The following is an 18,368-nucleotide window of genomic DNA, read 5'->3' as shown; positions in this document are numbered from 1 at the left end:
CCATCCAGGGCCCCTGCCAGCACTGCGGTCCCCCTCTCCCTGTGGGGGGCTCCACCCGGGACTCTAAGATGGACAGACAAAAGGGGATGTGACCTGGGAGAGCCTCCCGCCCTGGCCCAGCCCATCCTCCCAGGAAAGGCTCCCTCATCAGTCACCAGACCGCCCCATGGCCCTCCTAGAAGCTGGGTGAGAACAGCACCTCTGAGGGAGCCGTGTGCGGGGAGGTGCCTTAGGAAGGATGGGCCGAGGGAAGTGAAGCCGCAGGTTTGAGACCCCTGTCTAAGCAATGCCCCCTCAAAAGGACAGGTTTTCCCTGGAGCAGTGACTGCAGAAATGCAAGGGGACAGACGGGGAAGGGGTCTGAGAGAGGCAGAGGGGCTGTGAGGGGGCTGAGGAAGGACGGGCTCTCCAGAGGGGTTACGGACTCGGTGGGGAGAGGGAGGCTCGGGGCGCCAGTGACGCCCGGGGGGGGGGGGCGGTCCTGACTCTTGAACCTCGCTCCCAACTGCGACCTCTCCCACAGTCCGCGCCCCCTCCCACCCCGTATGTCTGCGGGAAGCGGCCGAAGGCCTGGGTTCCCTCTCAGCTCTTTACCCAACTGACTGAGGCCCTGGGGGTCACCCTGCTCTGGCCCTCAGTGTGCCGAGGTCAGGGGTGCAGACCCCCCGCACCCCGACACTAAGGCCAGCTGGGCGAAACCACCGGCCCTCCTGGCCGCTCCGGTGCGGGCCGGGCCCCGGGGAGGGGGGAGCGGCCAGCCCCCTCGCGCTCACTGGCCCCTACCCCGCGGCGACCCGGGGCGACCCCGCTCCGCCCCCGACCCACCGCTCGGCGCGGGAACCCTCCGCAAAGCCAAGCGTACGTACATCGAGCGGGCTCTGCGCCGAGCCCGGGCGGCCCCCGTGCGCTCCGCTCCGCTGCCTGCTGCCACCGTTCTGCTGGGGCGACCCCCATCCGCTGCCGCCGGATGGGGACGGCGACCGGCTCCCGCTGGACCGCTGGCTACCCGTCTTCCGCCCGTCGTCTCGGTGCTTGGGGCTTAGCCTGCATAGGGGGAGCCGGCGTGGGATGCCCGGCCTGCAAGCTCCCGTCCCTCCCTCCTTCCTCCCCAACCCCTTCCCCTGCGCCCTCCCATCGCCAGGAAACCCTTCCAGGGAGAGAGCAAGTTCCCAGCCCCCACATTGCCTAGGTCCCCAATCACAGTCGGGGGCGCCTTTGGGCAAGGGCAGCACCACGGTCCCAGGTGGCGCTGGGGGTAAAGAACCCGCCCGCCGAAACTGCAGATGTAAAAGGTGCAGGTTCGATCCCTGGGTGGGGAAGATCCCCTGGAGGAGGCCATGGCAACCCACTCCAGTCTCCTTGCCCGGAGAATCCCATGGATAGAGAAGCCAGCCTGGCTGGGGCTATAGTCCATGGGGTCACAAAGAGCGGGACACAACTGAAGCGACCTAGCAGGCGCCCAGCACTGCTACCCACTGATGCGGTTCCTGTCTGTCCATCAGCGCCACTACCTAGCCTTGGGGACTGCAGGTGCCCTCCCTCAAGCAGAAAGGGAGCTCAGCCACCCCTGAGAGCCCCCCAGTAGCCTGGCACCTACCTGCTGGGTGATCTGGAATTACTGTAATGGGAGGACAGGGAGGGGCTGTGGGAGCTGCCGCTGCTGTGACGATGGGACCTGCGGCCTGGAGACTCTGCATGCGGCCTGGGAGAGAAAACGGCTGCCTTCATGTTCTGCCCCATCTCCCGGGATGATATCTGTGAAGGCCTGGTGGAAGCCTCTGCTTCCATCCCTGCCCCTGGCCATGTAGTCTCCCCCCTCCCCCATAGCTCATGGGGGAGGTGCCCCCATACTCTCCCCCCCATAACCCCCACCCCCAAAATCTCCCTCTCCTCCCATGGCCCCCATACCTCCCCCACATAGTCTCCTACAAAAATAACACAAGCCCATGCCCATCCTGGGTACAGAGCTAGTCCATGTGGGTCATGGGTCATGTGTCAGTATTAGGAAAAAGGCGTCCTTCTCTCTAGGCAATCCCAGCCTCCCAGGATCTCACTTGGCCCTCAGCTGGTGTTCTTATGACTGTGATGGAGGGGGGTGGGGAGCGGGGTGGAGGAGGGCACTCTTGGCTTCCTCTCTGGGTCTGAATTTTTCCATCTGGGCAGCAGGGACAAACTTGAGCTATCTTCAAGGGCCTGATTCTGTGATTCCAGAAGGCCAGGGGTTTTTTTGAGGGGGATAGGGGGAGCGGGCTGAGGGGCTGGAGAGTGGGAGAGGGTACTCACCTTTTCCTTTCTTTGTTCTTTTCTTTTCTTTTGCTCTTGGGGCTTCGAGATCTACAGAAAGCAGAGACTACCCTGACAGCACAGCCTGAGCCCCGAGCTGGCCCGGGGAGGGCGGGGCCTGGGAGCCCTGCAGCTGGGCTGTGTCCAGGTGTGGTTCTGAGGTGTGCTCCTCTCTTGGGCCGGGATGGACCCGCCCACCCCATCCTACCCCACTGCTTTGGTCCCTGCTACTCTGCCAGGCCTTCTTCCCTCCTCCTGTAAGTCCTGGCCTGGATTGCCTTGCATCTGGGCTCTGCTTCTGTTCCCCCCTAGGAGTGCCATAGGAGATGTGACCACGGCCCCAGAAGGAGGGGTAACCTGCACTTTCCTTCTGGCATTGGTCTTGGGAGAAGCCCCTCTGATGAGTCACCACAGTGGGGGTGGCCCCTCCACACCTCAGCTGTGTTCCCTGGGCCCCAGGTTCCCTCAGACGGGGCTCTCTAGGGCGGAGTCCAGGCCTCCTGCCCCTTTGTCTTATGTGGTCCAAGCCTGGTGTTTAGGAAAGAAATGCTTTCTCCTGGGCTTCATGATCTTCCTGCTTTGGGGTTACTCTTCTGGATCCCCTCCCATCCTATCCTGCTTTCTGAGGCGAGCCCTGCAACCCAGCTCCTTCTGTCTTTGACCGAGATGGACAGAGAAGCTTCTGGTCAGGCTTCTAAGGTCTCACCACTGTGGGTCTCTCAGCCCCACCCTCCCTGATGCCACCAGACTCCTGCTCAATCCCTCTAGTCCTGAACAGATGCCTCCTTCCGACCAGAAACAAGGTGATGCTAAGAAATGCCAGAATGTGTTTCATCTGAGAGCAGAGTGGGTCAGGGGCGGGCCCAGGAGTCCAGAGGTTTGGCTTCTAGAACCCGTGCTGCCTGCTTTGGGCCTCAGGCTCCCCATGGGGAGTGGGTCTGGTCCTGCCTGGGACTGACGGGAATGGGACAGAGACAGGGCAGGAGGGGCCCCCACTGACCCAGAAGGACTGGAGGGGGTGGCAGGGGAGGGGGCAGATGGGAAACCGGGGGACTGGGAGGGCCAGGACTAGGTGGTGGTGGTGTTTAGTCGCTCAGTCATGTCCCAGTATTTTGTGACCCCATGGACTGTAGCCCCCCAGCTCCTCTGTCCATGGGATGTTCTGGGTAGGAAGACTGGAGTGAGTTGCCATTTCCTTCTCCAGGGGATCTTCTAAACCCAGGGATCAAACCCACATCTCGGCATCTCCTGCAATGCAGGCAGATTCCTTTACCGCTGGGCCACCAGGGAAGCTCTGGGATTAAGGTGTGGCCGTGGGCAAATGCTCCCTGCCGGAAATGGAACTGAGAACTCTGCCCTCCTCAGGGGTGCTGGGGGGGTGGGTGGGGGGGCTCTGGCTCCAGTGCCAACAGTGGGGATGTGATTGCCCCACAGCTTCCTGTCCTCCATGCTGAGTTTTCTTCCACTTTCCACCCGCATGCCTCTACCTGGGTTCTGGCCTTACACCTCCTTCTCTACAGTCTATCCTGAAAAAGTCACGGTCTTGCTGTCCTGCTCAGAGCCCCTTGCTGCCTCCCAGCCCCACAGAGTGGAGGTTTCATAGTCTGGCAGTTAGGCCTCTTGGGGGGCTGGCACCGGCCCCCCAGAAACTCCACATGTAGGCACAGCCCGCTCGCCCTGTCTCCTACTCACTGCGCCCTTCTACCTCAGGGAGGTCCATTTGCCTGCAGGCCCTTTCTCTGCGAATTTGGGGTCCTGATGTTTCTGCTTTCCCAACTGGCACCTCCACAGATCTATCCCTTGGACACTGGACCAGTCTACTGTGTTGTCTGGACATTCTTGGGGCTCCCAAGGCAAGGCTGACTCTGGGGCAAACAAGGGTTGCAAATGGCCTTCCTCCTCCCCCACCCTCCAGCGCTCTGTCTCGCTCTCGGGAGGAGTCCCTGGTGTGGGAAGAGGGAGCCGGACAGGACCCTGGCAGCCCTCCTCCCATCGTGGCTTCCTCGGGCCCTGCAAGGGGGCCACTGGCCTCTGTCCACGTCCTCCTGTCCCGCCTCCACGGGGCACCACTCACCTGTGCCGCCTCTTCCTCCGGGACCCAGATTCAGACCTGTAGGACCACAGAAAGGTTCTCTTGAGCCCACGCACAGCCTTGGTCATGGGGGAGGGGGTCCCACAGAAGTGAGCGGAGGCCCCCGGGGACAGAGGGTACCTGTCTCGGCGGTGTTTCTTCACACTCTTCTTCTTCTTGCGAAGGGGTGAGGAGCTCCCACAGCTGCGGACACAGTGCCGGGGGTGGGGGGGGAGGTCTAGTGAACTGGGGCCCTGGGATGGGTGGGGGTGGCATGGTGGTGGAGATGGCTGGGGAAGCCTAGGCGCCTGCAGCCTTGAAGTTGGAAAGGGGACTCCAGGACTTCAGGCCAGCTGTCATCCTACAGCGAATCAAGGCCCTGAGGGTCCACTCGGTCCCTGAGAGAAGCTGGTGGAGCGGCCTGTGTTGTCCCCTCGTCACCTTTCCAGCCCCCCTGGGCACTGTGAGCCAGGACTGTTTCAAAATCAAAGGTTAGAGGCGCCAGTGATGGGATTTCTGGCCTCAGCGGAGAAGCGCCGGCATGTTGGCTGGTGCCCAGGCCCTGAGGTGCAGGCCTCCAGCCTCTGGGGGGTGGCCTTGGACCCTCTTCCACCCACAGACATCCTCTCCCGGCCCAGCCGGTCCCTCCCTGCCCCACCCTCATCACTGACCTGCACTCAGAGTCTAGTCTCCTCTTTTTGCTGAGGGCGGGGCAGAAAGAAGGGGAGACAGACAATTGGATGGGATTAGTGGGGGTCCCAGACATTTGCCGGGGCCTTACTTAGGACAGGGGAGAAGGGGCGTGTAGAGATGGGGAGCCATAGGTGACCCCAGCCAAGCCCCTCTTCCCTGGCCTCTGGGGTGCAGGACCTCTGGGAGAGGGTGCTGGGGACCAAGAGCAGGTGGTCAGAGGTGAGAGGCTGGGTCATGGGCGTGTGTAATTCGGGGGGTGGCCCGACGTTGGGGTGGGGTGGGGAGGGGGCACTCAGTGGGGGAATGGGCCTGGAGAAGGGGAGGGGCTCAGTGAGGGGGGCCCACAGTGCGGGGTGTCAGAGCCCTGCCCGCCCAGGGATGGGCAGCTGGGGGCCCCACCGCGCCCCTCCCGCCCCCTCCAGCCCAGGGGCGGCTCTCACCGGCTTCTCCGGTGGCCGCCTTTCTTTTTCTTCTTCTTCTTGGGAGGGGGCGACGCAGAGCTGCTAGACCAGTGCTTGGTCCTGGGTGAGGAGGGGGCGGGGTGGGGCGAGGGCAGAGGTGAGGGGGGAGGGGCGGCCTCCACCCCCACCCCCCCATCCCCTGCCGCGGCAGGCGCTGACCTGTCCCCCCGGTGCCCGCGGTAGCAGGAGGCGGGGCAGTCGCAGTCCACCGGGCCGTCGTCCTCGTCGAAGGGCGCGTACTCCAGGCCCAGCTCGGCGCCCTCGATCAGCCGCGGGGTCTCCGCCACGCTGCCGGCAACAGGGACGCTCAGCACCTGCCGCGGCGGCGGCCGGGCCTTCCCGCCGACCCATTCCCGGCCGGGCGGCGGGGTGGGGATGGCCCCGACCCCTCGAAGGTCATGGGGGTGGGGGGCGGCGGATCTGGGGAACCACACCGGGAGCCTCCCTCACAGGGCGCCAGCCTCAGCGATGCTCTATTTTGTCCCCATCCTCAACCAACCAACCGTGCCCTATTTTGCAAAAAAAAAAAAAAAAAAAGAGGACCACGGAGCCCTCCCCCCTCACTTAGCCCCCCCTTCTAGGTTCTCACCCTCCAGGCGCCCCCTCCTCCTCAGTGAGGCCCCTCCCCTCGCTGAGGCCCCTCCCGACACGGATTCTTTGCCCCTCGGTTCCCTTCATTGCGCCTCAGCCCCCCTCATTGAGCCGCCCTGCACCCTTAACCCCAGAGGCGTCGTCCCAAGCCCCTTTCCCCTCCCCAGCCCCCCTTTTCCGTCGCCGAGCCCCGCTCTCTCACTGAGACCCTTCCCCTTCTCTGAGCTCCCCCGTCTCTGATATCTGTCCTTCCTTACTCCCGCCGTCCCCTCGCCCCCTCCCCGCCCCCCCCGCCTGGTCCTCCCTCCCGCCCCACTGCCTCTCTGAAACATTCATAGCCTCTCCTCCTCCTCTCGGCCGCCTCCGGAGGCCTGGCGGCTCTTCTGCTGCCGGGCTGTCATCAATCACTGCCCAGTGGCAGCGGGCGCCGGCCTCGGCACCCTGCCCGCCTCCCGGGCTCCCCATCCATCTTGCCGCACTCTCCCCTTCACTCCGCAGGGACCGCGGCATCTGGTCCCCGCTCCCGGGCTCAGGAGCCCCCAGCCATCTTCTGCCACCGACGTCTGTTCCCGGAGGGCACTTGGAGGAGCGGCTGCTTTGTCCTTAAAGGCTGCTGGGCTTAAGGCAAGGTTGGGAGCTTTGAAGCTGCACATGTGCCCTAATTATGCGCTGTTCCTGAGTCGCTGCGTGACCCTCTCTGAGCCTCTTTTTTCAACAGGGGAATGAATCCTAATTACCTTAAGGATGGTTATGACAATTCCCTGAAGTCCTGATGTTGTGCAAATTTGTTTACTGGACACGCCCAGAAACGGACCCTCCAAAGGCCCAGGTCCAGGGTGATGGCCCCTCATCTTCCATTTTTCATTCCTGAGCCAGCTCAGACAGCACCCCTCCCAGATGGAGGCTCAGCCCTGGTTTTGCCAGGCTCATCCTTTTCCTGCCCAGAGCGAGGGAGGCCACGGCTGGGATGGCAGAGCATTAAAGACCTGACATGAGCTTTGGATTCACACAGACAGGTCTGAATCCAGGCATGACCACGCTCACTGAGCCTCCGGGGCCTTATCTATACAATGGGGAAAAGAATAGCTCAGCTTTGAGGAGAGGATTAAGTACGAGTCTGGCTATGAAGCTCCTGACAGGAGGCCTGGCCTGCAACTGTGGTCCTCCACACACGGTCACCATTGCTAGACAGAGGGACCTCGGTCGGACACTCACACACCAACACCTCCTCTTCCAGGGAGAAAAGGGGTTTTGACACATGAAAGAGACTGGGCAAGATCACAGCTACAGGGTGAGATTTTCAGGCACAAACTCCAACAGAGCACCCACTAAGCAGCTCTTTGAAGACTGATTTTTGTATTTAAAAAAAAAGAAAGAAAGAAGAATGTAACCCAAATTGGACAGGGTTAGCTAGCCTTGATGCTTGTGTCAAGAATGTCATTTGGTGGACTTCCCTGGTGGTCCAGCCTCCCTGCTCCCACTGCAGGGGGCATAGGTTTGATCCCAGGTCAGGGAACCAAGATCCCACATGCCTCACGGTGAGGCCAAAAAAAATGTCATTTGGATCCCAAACACCATCCTGGCCTTGGCAGCCTAGAAGTCACACAGGTGTTATGAGAGGTTTTTCTGGGGGGATGGACGGTCATGTCATTGCTCTGCCCCCGCAGAGCCAAACACCCCCACATTCCTTCATTCAAATCTCTCCTCTCTTCCCCACGCTCTTCTTCCTGAAGCCAGGGGCCTCCTGCTTCCTGTCCCTGAAATCTCCAACTCCACAGCCTGTCCCGGGGCCCATCACCCCCACACAGCCCTCAGCCACACAAATGCCTGACACATAAACCATAGACTTTGGCAAAACTTAAGGGCACCACAAACATTGTGTGGGCGAGCTGGTGGGAGGAGGGAAGTTTCCTTGATCCCGACAGAAGGCAGGGAATCCTTTCTTGCCTTCCGACATTGAGCTGGGTTAGCCACTGAGTCCAGGCCCTCCCTGGGCCCTCCTTATTGTGCTGGCTGCACCCCTAGACACATCTTTCCTTTCTACCCTGTGCTGGGGACAGGGCTCCCCACCTCCACCCCGCCCCATCCTCCCTCCCTGCGACCTTATCGTTTGACCTCTTTTACTTTCCGGTCCTTTCTAGGGATCTTTTATCGCTGGAAGCATTGAAAGACAGGCATGGGGACTTCCCTGGTGGTCCAGTGGCTAAGACTCTGTGCTCCTAATGCAGGGGGCCCAGGTTCAATCCCTGGCCACAGAACTAGATCCCACATGCTACAGCTAAGAATTCACATGCTGCAGCTAAAGAAAAAAAAAAAAAAAAGGTCCTGCATGCTGCAATGAAGATCCCATGTGCCGGAACTAAGACCTGATGTAGCCAAATAAATAAAACAAAATTTAAAGAAGCAGACAGGCATAGAGGAGATGCATGTTTGAAGAGACATACAAGGTCTCAGAACCTTCTGGTAAGACTTGTCCTGGCAGCTCCAGGGATGTAAACAGACTTAGGCTGAGGCCTCTTTTGCTGGTTTTGTGCAGCTGGTACCACCACATTCACTTTGCAGGCCCTCTCAGGGCTAGAACACTGGGTTCTCCTGTTCTGACCTTCCTGGCTCACAATATAGTATATATCACAAGTAATACCAGTCATGAGAATGTTCTCTAATGTTTAAGTGGTTCTCCATGGTTCACATTCCACTCAAAACCAATTCCTGATTTAGAGAAATTGCATGCTCCCATTTCACAGATGAGAAAACTGAGGCCCAGAGAGGGAAAGAAATATCTATGGTTTGGGGACCTTTGATTAAGAATGCAAGTTCACCTAAGCAATTGATTTTGAGAATTCATGTGCACACAGGCCGACCCTGGACTCTACTGGCTGGGCTTCCTCACTGTGGACGTTGGCTCAGCCGTCCCCTCCCTGCTCTGCAGACACAGTTGTGAGTGTCTGCACTGAATTCTAGGTTTGTTTAGTGTTTTCTGCTCTTAAGTTCACATTTGTTGGCAAGTTTACTCCTCACCATGTCTGTGGAATAGGCCAGGGAGGCGTTCTTCCCCAGTGACGGAACACACGGAGCCCCACAGAGCTGACCAAAGCAGGCCCAGCCAGAGTCCACTGCAGAGGGACCAGGGGCAAATCGGGGCTGAACCCAGCACCACCCAGGACACCTGTTGGACCGGCTGCCCCCGGGAAGGGCTCTGACCTGGGGAGAGATGCCTGTCACATGCTCTTCCTCCAGACAGCAGTTTCACTAATTAACTAGTTCTGTTTCCCTTTTGCCAGGAGCCTAATGGCCAATTGACAGATGACTGAGTTCACACAGAGGAGAAGGAGGCTTCCAGGCAAAGGGGCTGCCCTTTCTGCTCACTCAGCCCACATGCCAGGCCTGCTGGGGCTGGGGGGAGGGGGCAAGGGTGGCAGGAACAGACATAAATCAGGCCTGGGGCCTCTCCTATAGCCCCTCATAGCAAATATATGAGACTCTTTGCACCGCCATGGACTATAGCCCATCAGGATCCTCTGTCCATGGGATTCTCCAGGCAAGAATACTGGAATGGGTTGCCATTCCCTTCTCCAGGGGATCTTACCGACCCAGGGATCGAACCCAGGTCTCGTCCTTTGCAGGTGGATTCTTTATTGTCTGAGCCACCAACCAAACTGATAACAAACTTGTCTTCAATGTCTTTAACATTCTAGTAGGATCCCAGGACCCTGCGAACTCTATATTCTCCCCTGCTTCCAGAGCAGGAGTCCTCCTTGGAGGTTGTGTTTCCACCCAGAGAGCAGGGGGCATGTCTTTTTCTTTTTCCCTCCCCCGTCATAGCACTAGTACAGGGTTGGGTGTACAGTACAGACCCTCAAGGGCATTCCTTCTGATGATGGACATTGCAACCTTCCCGTGACATCCTTCCCAACATGTCCTGGTTCTTAAATGCATTATTCATTCATTCAAGGAAAGAGAAGATCAGGACTCCTGGAAACGACTTGGAAGTCATCCACTAACAGGAGAGCGTTCCAGCTGGTGATGGATGGGATCCCCAGGAAGGAAAGAGAAGGCAGACCTGGGGAAGAGACCTGAGGACCTAGCAGATCCTTGTGAGGAGCCAAGACCTAAGAAGTGGGCAGGAGGAAGGGAGGAGCAGAAAGCCATCAGAGGGGCAGGAAGATGAAGTCCACAAAGAGCTGACTCTTGGAAACCAGGGAGAGGGAAAGCAGGTTTCCAGAGGGGAAACGGAGTGGTGGCACGTGCCAGGAGAGGCCAGTCCTGCAGAGGTGCCTGGGCCAGGCCAAGCAAGACTCAAAGAGCTGCAGCAGGTCATGGGAGTCATGGGGGCAGAAGCCGGATCTCTGTGGCTTAAGGAAGTGGAGACAATGTGTACCACACGCTCTATAGAAATCTAATGCAGAAAAGAGAGAAACGTGTGGGCTGGTAGCTGGAAGAGAAAGCAGGGTTGGGGAAGGACTGGAAACCAACTAAGAGGAAGGAGCCCAGGGGAGGGTAGAGCGGCAGGTATGGGCCGGAGGGGTGGTTATCGCTGAAAGTGCCCTGAGAAGGTGGCAAAGGCAGGCTCTGGAAGAGGCCTCCTCCCCTCACACTGGATGGAAGGGGAGAGGGTGGCTGCTTTTCCAGAGGAGCCCCGGGGGCATTTGAGGGGGCACGGGTCAGACAGGAAGGACCTGATGGTTTTGGAGGTAGTACGCTCAGCAGCAGAAAGATCTGGCTGTCTGGAGGTTTGAGATGGGAAGGGAGGGAGGAGCATCACCCTGGCGATGAACCTGTGGGGTGTTACTGCGGCAGCCACAGCCACTACCGAGGGGGTGCTGTGGGCTCTGGGAGGCTGGGGAGAAGAAGGTAGTAGTGGTGTGACCTCTTCCCACCCCGAGGGGAGGAGAAAGCAGGCCAGCTGAGCCTGGCTCCCCTAGATCACCCACAAACCCCCCACAAGCCTGAGGCTGGCCTGACTCTGGTTTTTTTTTTCCCCCCCTTTTTGGCCATGCCACGTGGAATCTTAGATCTTAGCTCCCTGACCGGGGATTGAACCCGTGCCCCCTGCAGTGGATGCGTGGAGTCCTAACCACTGGACCATCAGGGAAAATCACCATCACCAACTCTGCTTCGGGCTCTTGCTCAAGCCAGAGAAGTGAGGTTAAGTGGGGTTAGGAGGGGAACCCTCCCACCTGAAACAGTCTACAATTTCTATAGACTGGGCTTCCCTGTCTTCAAGATCCATCTACTCCTGCAATGCTGTTCGCCCTCAAGACAACAGCAAGGCGCTGCTGCTGTTTTACTTTCCTGCCAACAAATGTGCCCAGGGACTTAGGGCCTCAGCAAGATGCCCACCCTGCCGTCATGTCTGGACACTTGCAGGGATAGGCCGGCCCCGCCCTCCTACAGCAGCTGCTCCACTTCATATGGTTTCGAGTGGGTGACGGTTCTCCCAGACAAAGTCTGCCCCCCCGTAACCTCCTTGTCTTACCCGAAGCCCACAGCACCCCGTGCTCCTCCTCTCCTGTGACACCTGCAGAGATGTTACCCCTACAGAGCCTGTGCTCTCTTTACCGGATGGGCCTTTGGCCAAGCCAGCGATGGCTTTTGGTGCACTGGTTATGTTTACTCTGGAGGCCACTATCTAGGTGATAATAGTTGGGGCGGAGGGACTAGTCTATCAGCCAAGGACAACACTGGGGAAAGAACACTTCTCTGTCTCCTGGTTTGCAGCCCAAGATTCCCGGAGATGAGATGTGGGCTCTTTCTCCCACCGCTGGGCCAGAGATAGAACCCAGGGCGGCAGGGAGAGGACTTCAGTGATGCCCAGGTAGGTGCCCAGCGGCTCTTGCCTAGTGCTCTGGGCCAGGCCAGAGCTTCCGGTGGACAAGACCCACGCCCTCTCCTCCTCCTCTTCTTTCTTCCCACCTCCAGCCCTGACCACCTGAGTGAGCCCTGGGAAAGGCTGCCCAGGGCTGGCCTGAGGCTGCACCCTCCCCCTGCCCTGGGCCTCCCCACCCTGGCAGCACTCACACGTGGCCCCCAGGCCGGTCCTCCCTGGTGAGCATTCCCTCCTTCTCCATCAGCATCTGCCGGAAAGTCCTGACCTTCTGCCGGGTCTCCTCCTCTGAGTACCTGTGGGGCACAGGGAAGGTGTGAGCTGCAGTCTGGGCTCTGGCTTCCTCCCCACCTGCCCCCCAGCCCCTCCTCCCAGCCCTCAGTCACGTGGGCACTCTCCAGCTTGATATGACCTGTCCAAGGTCACACCACCACCAAGGTTCTCAGCGCTGGGGAAGCTCAAAGCCGACCCATTCTGCACCAGATCAGTCAACCAACCAACTAAACCAACAACCAGGCAAACCAACACATAAACTAAAGTGAGTGTTCCCAGAGGTGAGGAGACCTCCTGGGGAGACTGGGCTCTTCCTCCTGGCCCTGTCCCACCCTGGGACAGGCCTCCCCCCCACATCCAGGCTGCAGTCCCTCTCTGGAGACATTTTAGGGGAGAAGGGGGACCCCTGACCTCGACACACATGTGGTCTTTTCTGCTTTCCTCACCATAGCCTGGGGAGGTCCTCAGTGCATCCCTGCCTCTACAAGGTCAAGGCTGCCGAGTGGCCAGTCCAGGATCCCAGGGGTAGATCCACGGCTTCCCAGCTTGGGATGGGGGTGGGGGTGGATGTAGTCTGGGCCTTGGATGGAGGCTCCTGACTTCTCTCCTCTGCTCTCCCTCCCTCCCTGAGCCCAGTCTCAGGCTGGGGACCAAAGCCCAGAATTATCTACTGTTCATCTTTGTTCCTGCATCCTGGGGTCGTTGTCACCTCTCTCACACCACCAATGTGACAGCTGTCCAGGCCTCCCAGCCCATGTCCATGCTGACCCCTGGGGCATCTGTGCTCACCCAGCCCCTGGCCCTGTGCCCAGCACACACCAGCTGTCCAGGGGCTGTTGCTAACTGAGTCTTGTCTCCTAAGCTCCCACCCTCTCCTCCTCCTGGGCTGCCCTGGACAGAAAACATGGTGGCCAAATAGGAACTGGAGTCCCACCTTCTCTATCATGTGACCATGAGCTGTCTGTGCACACAGCAAGCTCAACTCACCCCCCACCCCACCCTATCCATGAAAATGGTGCATCCTTCCCTGTCAGGGACCCCATCTCTTTTCTCCCTTCTTCCCTCCTCTCCTTCAACAAGCATTTGGGATTGACTCAGTCTTTTTGGAGAGCAATTTGGCAATTCTTTTCAAAAGCCTTAAAAAAAAAAAAAGGAATACAACTTTTGATTCATAAATTAACTTCCAGGTTTACTCTGTGGAAATAACCATGGCTGAACACAAAGATGTGACTCATGGGAAGTTTATAGCAGGACAAATCCTCCTGCCTCCCCAACCAGGTTAGGTGCTAGCATTTGTGTTTCCATAGCAACCTCAGCCTCCTGGTTCCTCCTGGAGGGGTGGTTGCTGTCTTCATCTGTTGACTTTTCTGCACCCTGCACTGGCCTGGGAATTCCCTGAGGACAGGGACACTGTCTGTCTGAATTGACCTTGTGTCCCCAGCATCTGGCTCCTTGCCTGCCACATGGGGCCTCCAAAAATGCTTTTGAATTCTGGCGCAACAGTTGTTGAATCTCATTGCTCCCACTTTCTGGATCTGTGACCTTGGACAAGTCCACATACTTCTCTTAGTCTGAGTCTGTACATCTGTACAACGGGATAGTAACCTGCCTCTCAAGATTGTTGCAGGATTAAGGGAGATGATACATAAAAGCACTTTGCACAGTGCCTGGCACACAGTAGGTGTTCAAGAAATGGTAGTGATTGGGGATTATTTGTCCCAGAGCAATGGGGACAGAGGGTCTAATTGTCCCAGGCTTTGTGCCTTTTTCTACCCCAGATTCCTCCCAGGTCAGCATGGTCCTGGGTCAGGAATCACCTGAACCTCTCCCCTCTGCTCTCCCAGGAGGCAAAGGCTGAGATGGAGAAGGAGGCTGGTTCCCAAACCTTCCATGCCCCGTGGATGCAGCAGCATCTGCCAACTCAAGGCCATGCAGGAGGCCCGGCTGGCTGACAGTCAAGGGCTCAGGCAGGAAGAGGGTAGGCAGGATGCTGTCTCAGCGCCCCAGCCTCCTGGCTCAGCTGCTTCCCCAGCCAGCCTGGCTCCCTCACTGCCACTTCCACAATTTGGGAAAATGCATCAAATTCATTTTTGCTCTGGGGACTTCTTGGGTTGCCCTCTGGGACTGGGGTGGGGTGAGGGGACAATACATTTTAAAAGAGGTCCCCAGAGTGGAAAATGTCTCCTTCTGCCTGCCTTTGCCCAGATCCAGCATTTCCTAGAAAATCACTTTCTTGGTCATTGAGTTGATCTTCACTGTGGCTCTGGGGGGTGGGGTGGGGGTGGGGTGGGTAGTGGCCCATTTTACAGATGAAGAGATAGAGCAGTGAGAGGGGAGGGCTCAAAGCTCCAAGCCCAGCTCAGTGGTCCTCATGGGAAGGGACATGGTGGGTAGGATGTGGGAAGGGGGATGTTTGGGGCCAGGACTGGAACATCACCTCACAGAAGCTGGGGGCTTTGTCCCTGCCTCCACAGTGATTGTAGGCTGCCCCTAGAGACTGCCCAGGAAGATGGCTCCAAAGGCAGCATCCATCACCAGTGAATTAGCCACCATCCATCAGTATTAAGAAAGGGATTGCTTTTTAATGGGGCCAAAGAATGTGTGTTTCCGTGACTAGCAGGAATATTTGTCAGATGCCTGCGAATCTGGTAAATAAATGCAAATGTACCAGTGTTTCTAGAAATGGATATTAATGACTGGATTTTTAGCAGAGCAAAGGTCCCTAGTGTTGGTGGCGCACTTTCTGGGGACTGGAGTGGGGTGTGGGAGCCCTGTACTTGCCTTAGTCCACAGGCCCCTCAGAACAACCCCCTACTTAACAGGCCAGTAGCTATGGCTTGCCCAAGGTCAAGGACCAGAGCTAGAAGCCCCAATTCTTGGGTTCCAGAGTGGCTGTGGCATCTACAAACTGGGCAGCCGCTAAGAGATGGCAGAGGGAGAGGGTTGATAACCGGAGGGCTAGCTTTATGGGAGACTTGGCTTCCCTGGTGGCTCAGAGGTTAAAGCGTCCGCCTGGAATGTGGGAGACCCAGGTTCGATCCCTGAGTTGGGCAGATCCCCTGGAGAAGGAAGTGGCAACCCACTCCAGTGCTCTTGCCTGGAGAATCCCATGGAGGGAGGAGCCTGGTGGGCTGCAGTCCATGGGGTCGCAAAGAGTTGGACACGACTGAGTCGTGGACCACTCTAAGGTCCACCTGGAGTGAGAGCTTGGGTGGCGGAAGGGTCCCTGATGGAATATCTGGAGACGACCTGTTGAGTGCATCCCAGCGAGGAATGAGCCTTTGATGCCAGGCGATTAGATACCAAAGACACGGTCAAGTGTCATCCCCCTTCACCTGAGGCTGCCCCCTGGGATAATAAGCCTGCTAGGGCAGGGGGAGATAGGGGACTTGTGGGAAGGGGGCGCCATGAGTGAGGGCCCTTAGGCGTTTCCTGAAAGTTTGGGGCGAGAGGGAGGGCTTTCCTAAGGGGAAAGTTCGGTGAAGAGGGTGGGGCTTAGCAAGGGGGCAGGGCCCTATAAGGGGCGGGGGCGGGGCTTTGGAGTGGAAGAAGGCGGGGTTTGTGAGGGGAAGTGGGCAGGGCTCTGTGAGGGAGAAGGGGCGGGGCTTGTGTGGGGAAAGGGGTATTTTCCTAGAACGAAGCACGGAAGGCTGGCTCTCAACTGTCCCAGGCGTCCTGTTCCCTAGCAACGCCCACCCGCCCACACTCCCTCCACTCCCGGAGTCTCTCAATTCAGCAGGATCTGCAGGTTTAATTAAGGTCTGGGACTCTCTGCAGAAGGATACTCCACTCCCCACCCTAACCCCCGGGGATCTCATTTCTTCGGTCACATCCACAGCTCATCAAGCCTGTTTTCATTACCAACTGGAAGTCTCCTTTCTGTCTGTCTGCAACAGCCTTCTACCCATCCATGCCTCTCTGCAGGGATCCTCCCCACCCCCACCTGGTCTCCAGCTGGAGGTGAACACCACATTCCTGCGCCCTTTTCTTACAAGCGGCCCTGCTCGGCAGCCTTGGCCCTCTCTTCCTAAGGGCCTGTGGTGGCAGCGGCAATCTCTGTCTAAGCCTCAGTGTCTTCTGGGCTCCACAGGGACGAGTGAGCCTTGTCTTGGCTGCCTCTTGGGGATGAACAGACAAAGGTGTGGTTTGGAAGGACCGCTGTACACAGGCGGTCTGCTCCCACGTGGCTCCAGGCCCTAATGTCCTGGGCTTTTCTGATTTTTCAGCTCTCTGACAGTGCCAGCCTGTTGGGCAGGCCCAGCTCCTCACTTTGACTCCCTCAACAGCCAGCCCAGTAGTTTCAAACTGCTCAGGCAGATGCAGAAAGGAGCCTTGGAAACTCCAAGTTTCCTTGGAGCTGTAGAGATGGGAATGGCTCTGTTCTCCACTTTTTTTTTTTTTTTTTTTGCCTCCAGTTCCACATATGATGGCTGTCCTGTCTCCACTGGATTTTCAGGGGAGGTCCCTAAATCTTTATTGACTGATGCACAATCCCTCCTTCTCAGCCTGACAAACTCCTACTCATCCTTCAAGGTCCATTCAAATGTCTTCTCTCAGAATCTCCCCTCCGAGCTCCTGAAGCACTTGACCCTTTCCTGTCCTGCTGTCCTTTCTATAATCCTGATTCTAACCTATTTTATGGTGGAATTGGTGTTAACATGCCTGTTTCCCTTCTGAGATGGTTAAGGAATAGGGGTTGGGAGAGGGGTCTTTGAGGAAGTGACTCCAATTTGGCTCTGGGGACCAACATTGCCCAGCACAGCATCTGGCCCACTTGTGTGCCCCTGGTTCTGAACTAGACAGGGTGAAATCTAAGCTTCTGGGTGTGGCTGCTGGCTGGAATTCCCTTGCTGAAACCACTGGCAGCCCTCACACGTAGTAGGGGCCCGCTGTGCGTTCTTGCCTGGCTGCCACACCTGGCTGTAGACCAGGCTGCTAAACCACCCATTTTACAGACGGGAAAACTGAGGCCTTGAGTTGTCATTGACGTTTACATGCCCCTCTCCTACACCAGACTGGATGTTTCCCGAAGGCATGGGCTGTGTCTCCTTGGCTGCTGTGACTCTAAGCCCATATGAGAGCTTGATATAGAGCAGGAGTTCAAGACAGCTTATTGGTAGAATAAAGTAATACATGAATGAAAGTTCAACTGGGCCTGCAATAGTTCAGATTCTGACCTTTCAGGCTCCGGGATCCCAACGCTGGCCCCGCCCCGGCCCCGCCCTGAGTCCTTCCCGGCCCCGCCCCCTTCCCCCGCTCACCCTTGCTCCTCCATCATCTCCTGCAGTTCCATGCATTTGAGCTCCACGCGCCGCTTGCGCTCATGGTCCAGGATCTCGCGGTGCGCGCGCTTCACTAGGCCGGGCTCCGCGGCGCGCAGCTCCTCCTCTGCCCGCGGCCAGGCCCCCGACGAGGCGCCCGGCTGCGGGAAGCCGTTCGCCGCGTCGGACGGGGACGGCACGCTGGCCGCCCCGTTGTTCACGGTGGAGGACATGGTGGCTGCCCCCGGAGCGGCTGGCCTCGGCCCTGCGGGACAGACACAGACACCCGAAGGGATGGTCACTTCTCGGCCACCTGCTAAGCTCCTCTTGGCGCGGGTTAATCCTGGAGATTTAAAGGCCCACTCATGGCTCTAATCCGCTTCCCCTCTGGCTGCAGAGCCGGGCCGCGGCAGGTTTGCACCTGTGGGTCACACCTCAGGGCATGAGGGGGCATCGGACACTGGCTGTCCCCATCGGTAAGGTGGGGTGGATTCAAGGCGGACTAGATGGCCTCTAAGGAGGCTTGTCGCCTTCAGGGGCCTAGTAACCATCCAGGACAAAGCTCTCTGCCGCCGTAGCAATGCCTGGTCCTGACTGCTGGCCCCTGCCTGCACACCTGCTGGCAGTTCCCCAGGTTTTATTCTTGTTTTTCCTTCAGGCTCAGTTTAATACCTGCTTCTCACTCCCCAGTACCCATTTTTCTGGCTCTGGCCCCTGGAATCACAGACCACACATGCTCCCCATCCCAGTCTGCTCCCGAACAGCCCTGCAGAGACCAGGCTCAGCCCTATTCCCACCACAGATGCAGTTTTCGGTTCCTACTTTGATCTGGCCAACTTTTCCAAAGTCAGCATTCCAGGTGGGGGCCTATCTGGGCTGAAGCCCACAGGACCGTCCCCTCCTTTGTTCTG

At 58.2% G+C, this 18,368-nt stretch overlaps 1 protein-coding gene across 2 annotated transcripts in view; it reads right to left on the bottom strand.

Moving 5' to 3' along the window:
* SRRM3 (serine/arginine repetitive matrix 3) overlaps positions 1-18,368 on the bottom strand; it is a 53,989-nt gene that overhangs the window by 13,511 nt on the left and 22,110 nt on the right. The window contains exons 2-11 of one of the 2 annotated variants that reach the window (XM_043915026.1): positions 17,458-17,722; positions 12,118-12,219; positions 5,668-5,796; positions 5,488-5,568; positions 5,026-5,055; positions 4,496-4,558; positions 4,358-4,393; positions 2,284-2,334; positions 1,598-1,702; positions 867-1,044 (exon numbers count right to left, since the gene is read on the bottom strand). In XM_043915026.1, the coding sequence (XP_043770961.1) occupies positions 867-1,044; positions 1,598-1,702; positions 2,284-2,334; positions 4,358-4,393; positions 4,496-4,558; positions 5,026-5,055; positions 5,488-5,568; positions 5,668-5,796; positions 12,118-12,219; positions 17,458-17,690 (1,008 nt within the window). In that variant the 5' untranslated portion in view covers positions 17,691-17,722. Of the gene's footprint in view, positions 1-866; positions 1,045-1,597; positions 1,703-2,283; positions 2,335-4,357; positions 4,394-4,495; positions 4,559-5,025; positions 5,056-5,487; positions 5,569-5,667; positions 5,797-6,301; positions 6,671-12,117; positions 12,220-17,457; positions 17,723-18,368 lie in introns of those variants that run through there. The other variant, XM_043915027.1, reaches the window with a different exon arrangement.

The sequence above is a fragment of the Cervus elaphus genome, chromosome 10 (genome assembly GCF_910594005.1).
Source record: "Cervus elaphus chromosome 10, mCerEla1.1, whole genome shotgun sequence".
NCBI lineage: Eukaryota > Metazoa > Chordata > Mammalia > Artiodactyla > Cervidae > Cervus > Cervus elaphus.
Note: the sequence above shows the minus strand (reverse complement) of the source record. Positions and strands in the feature narration are given on the sequence as shown.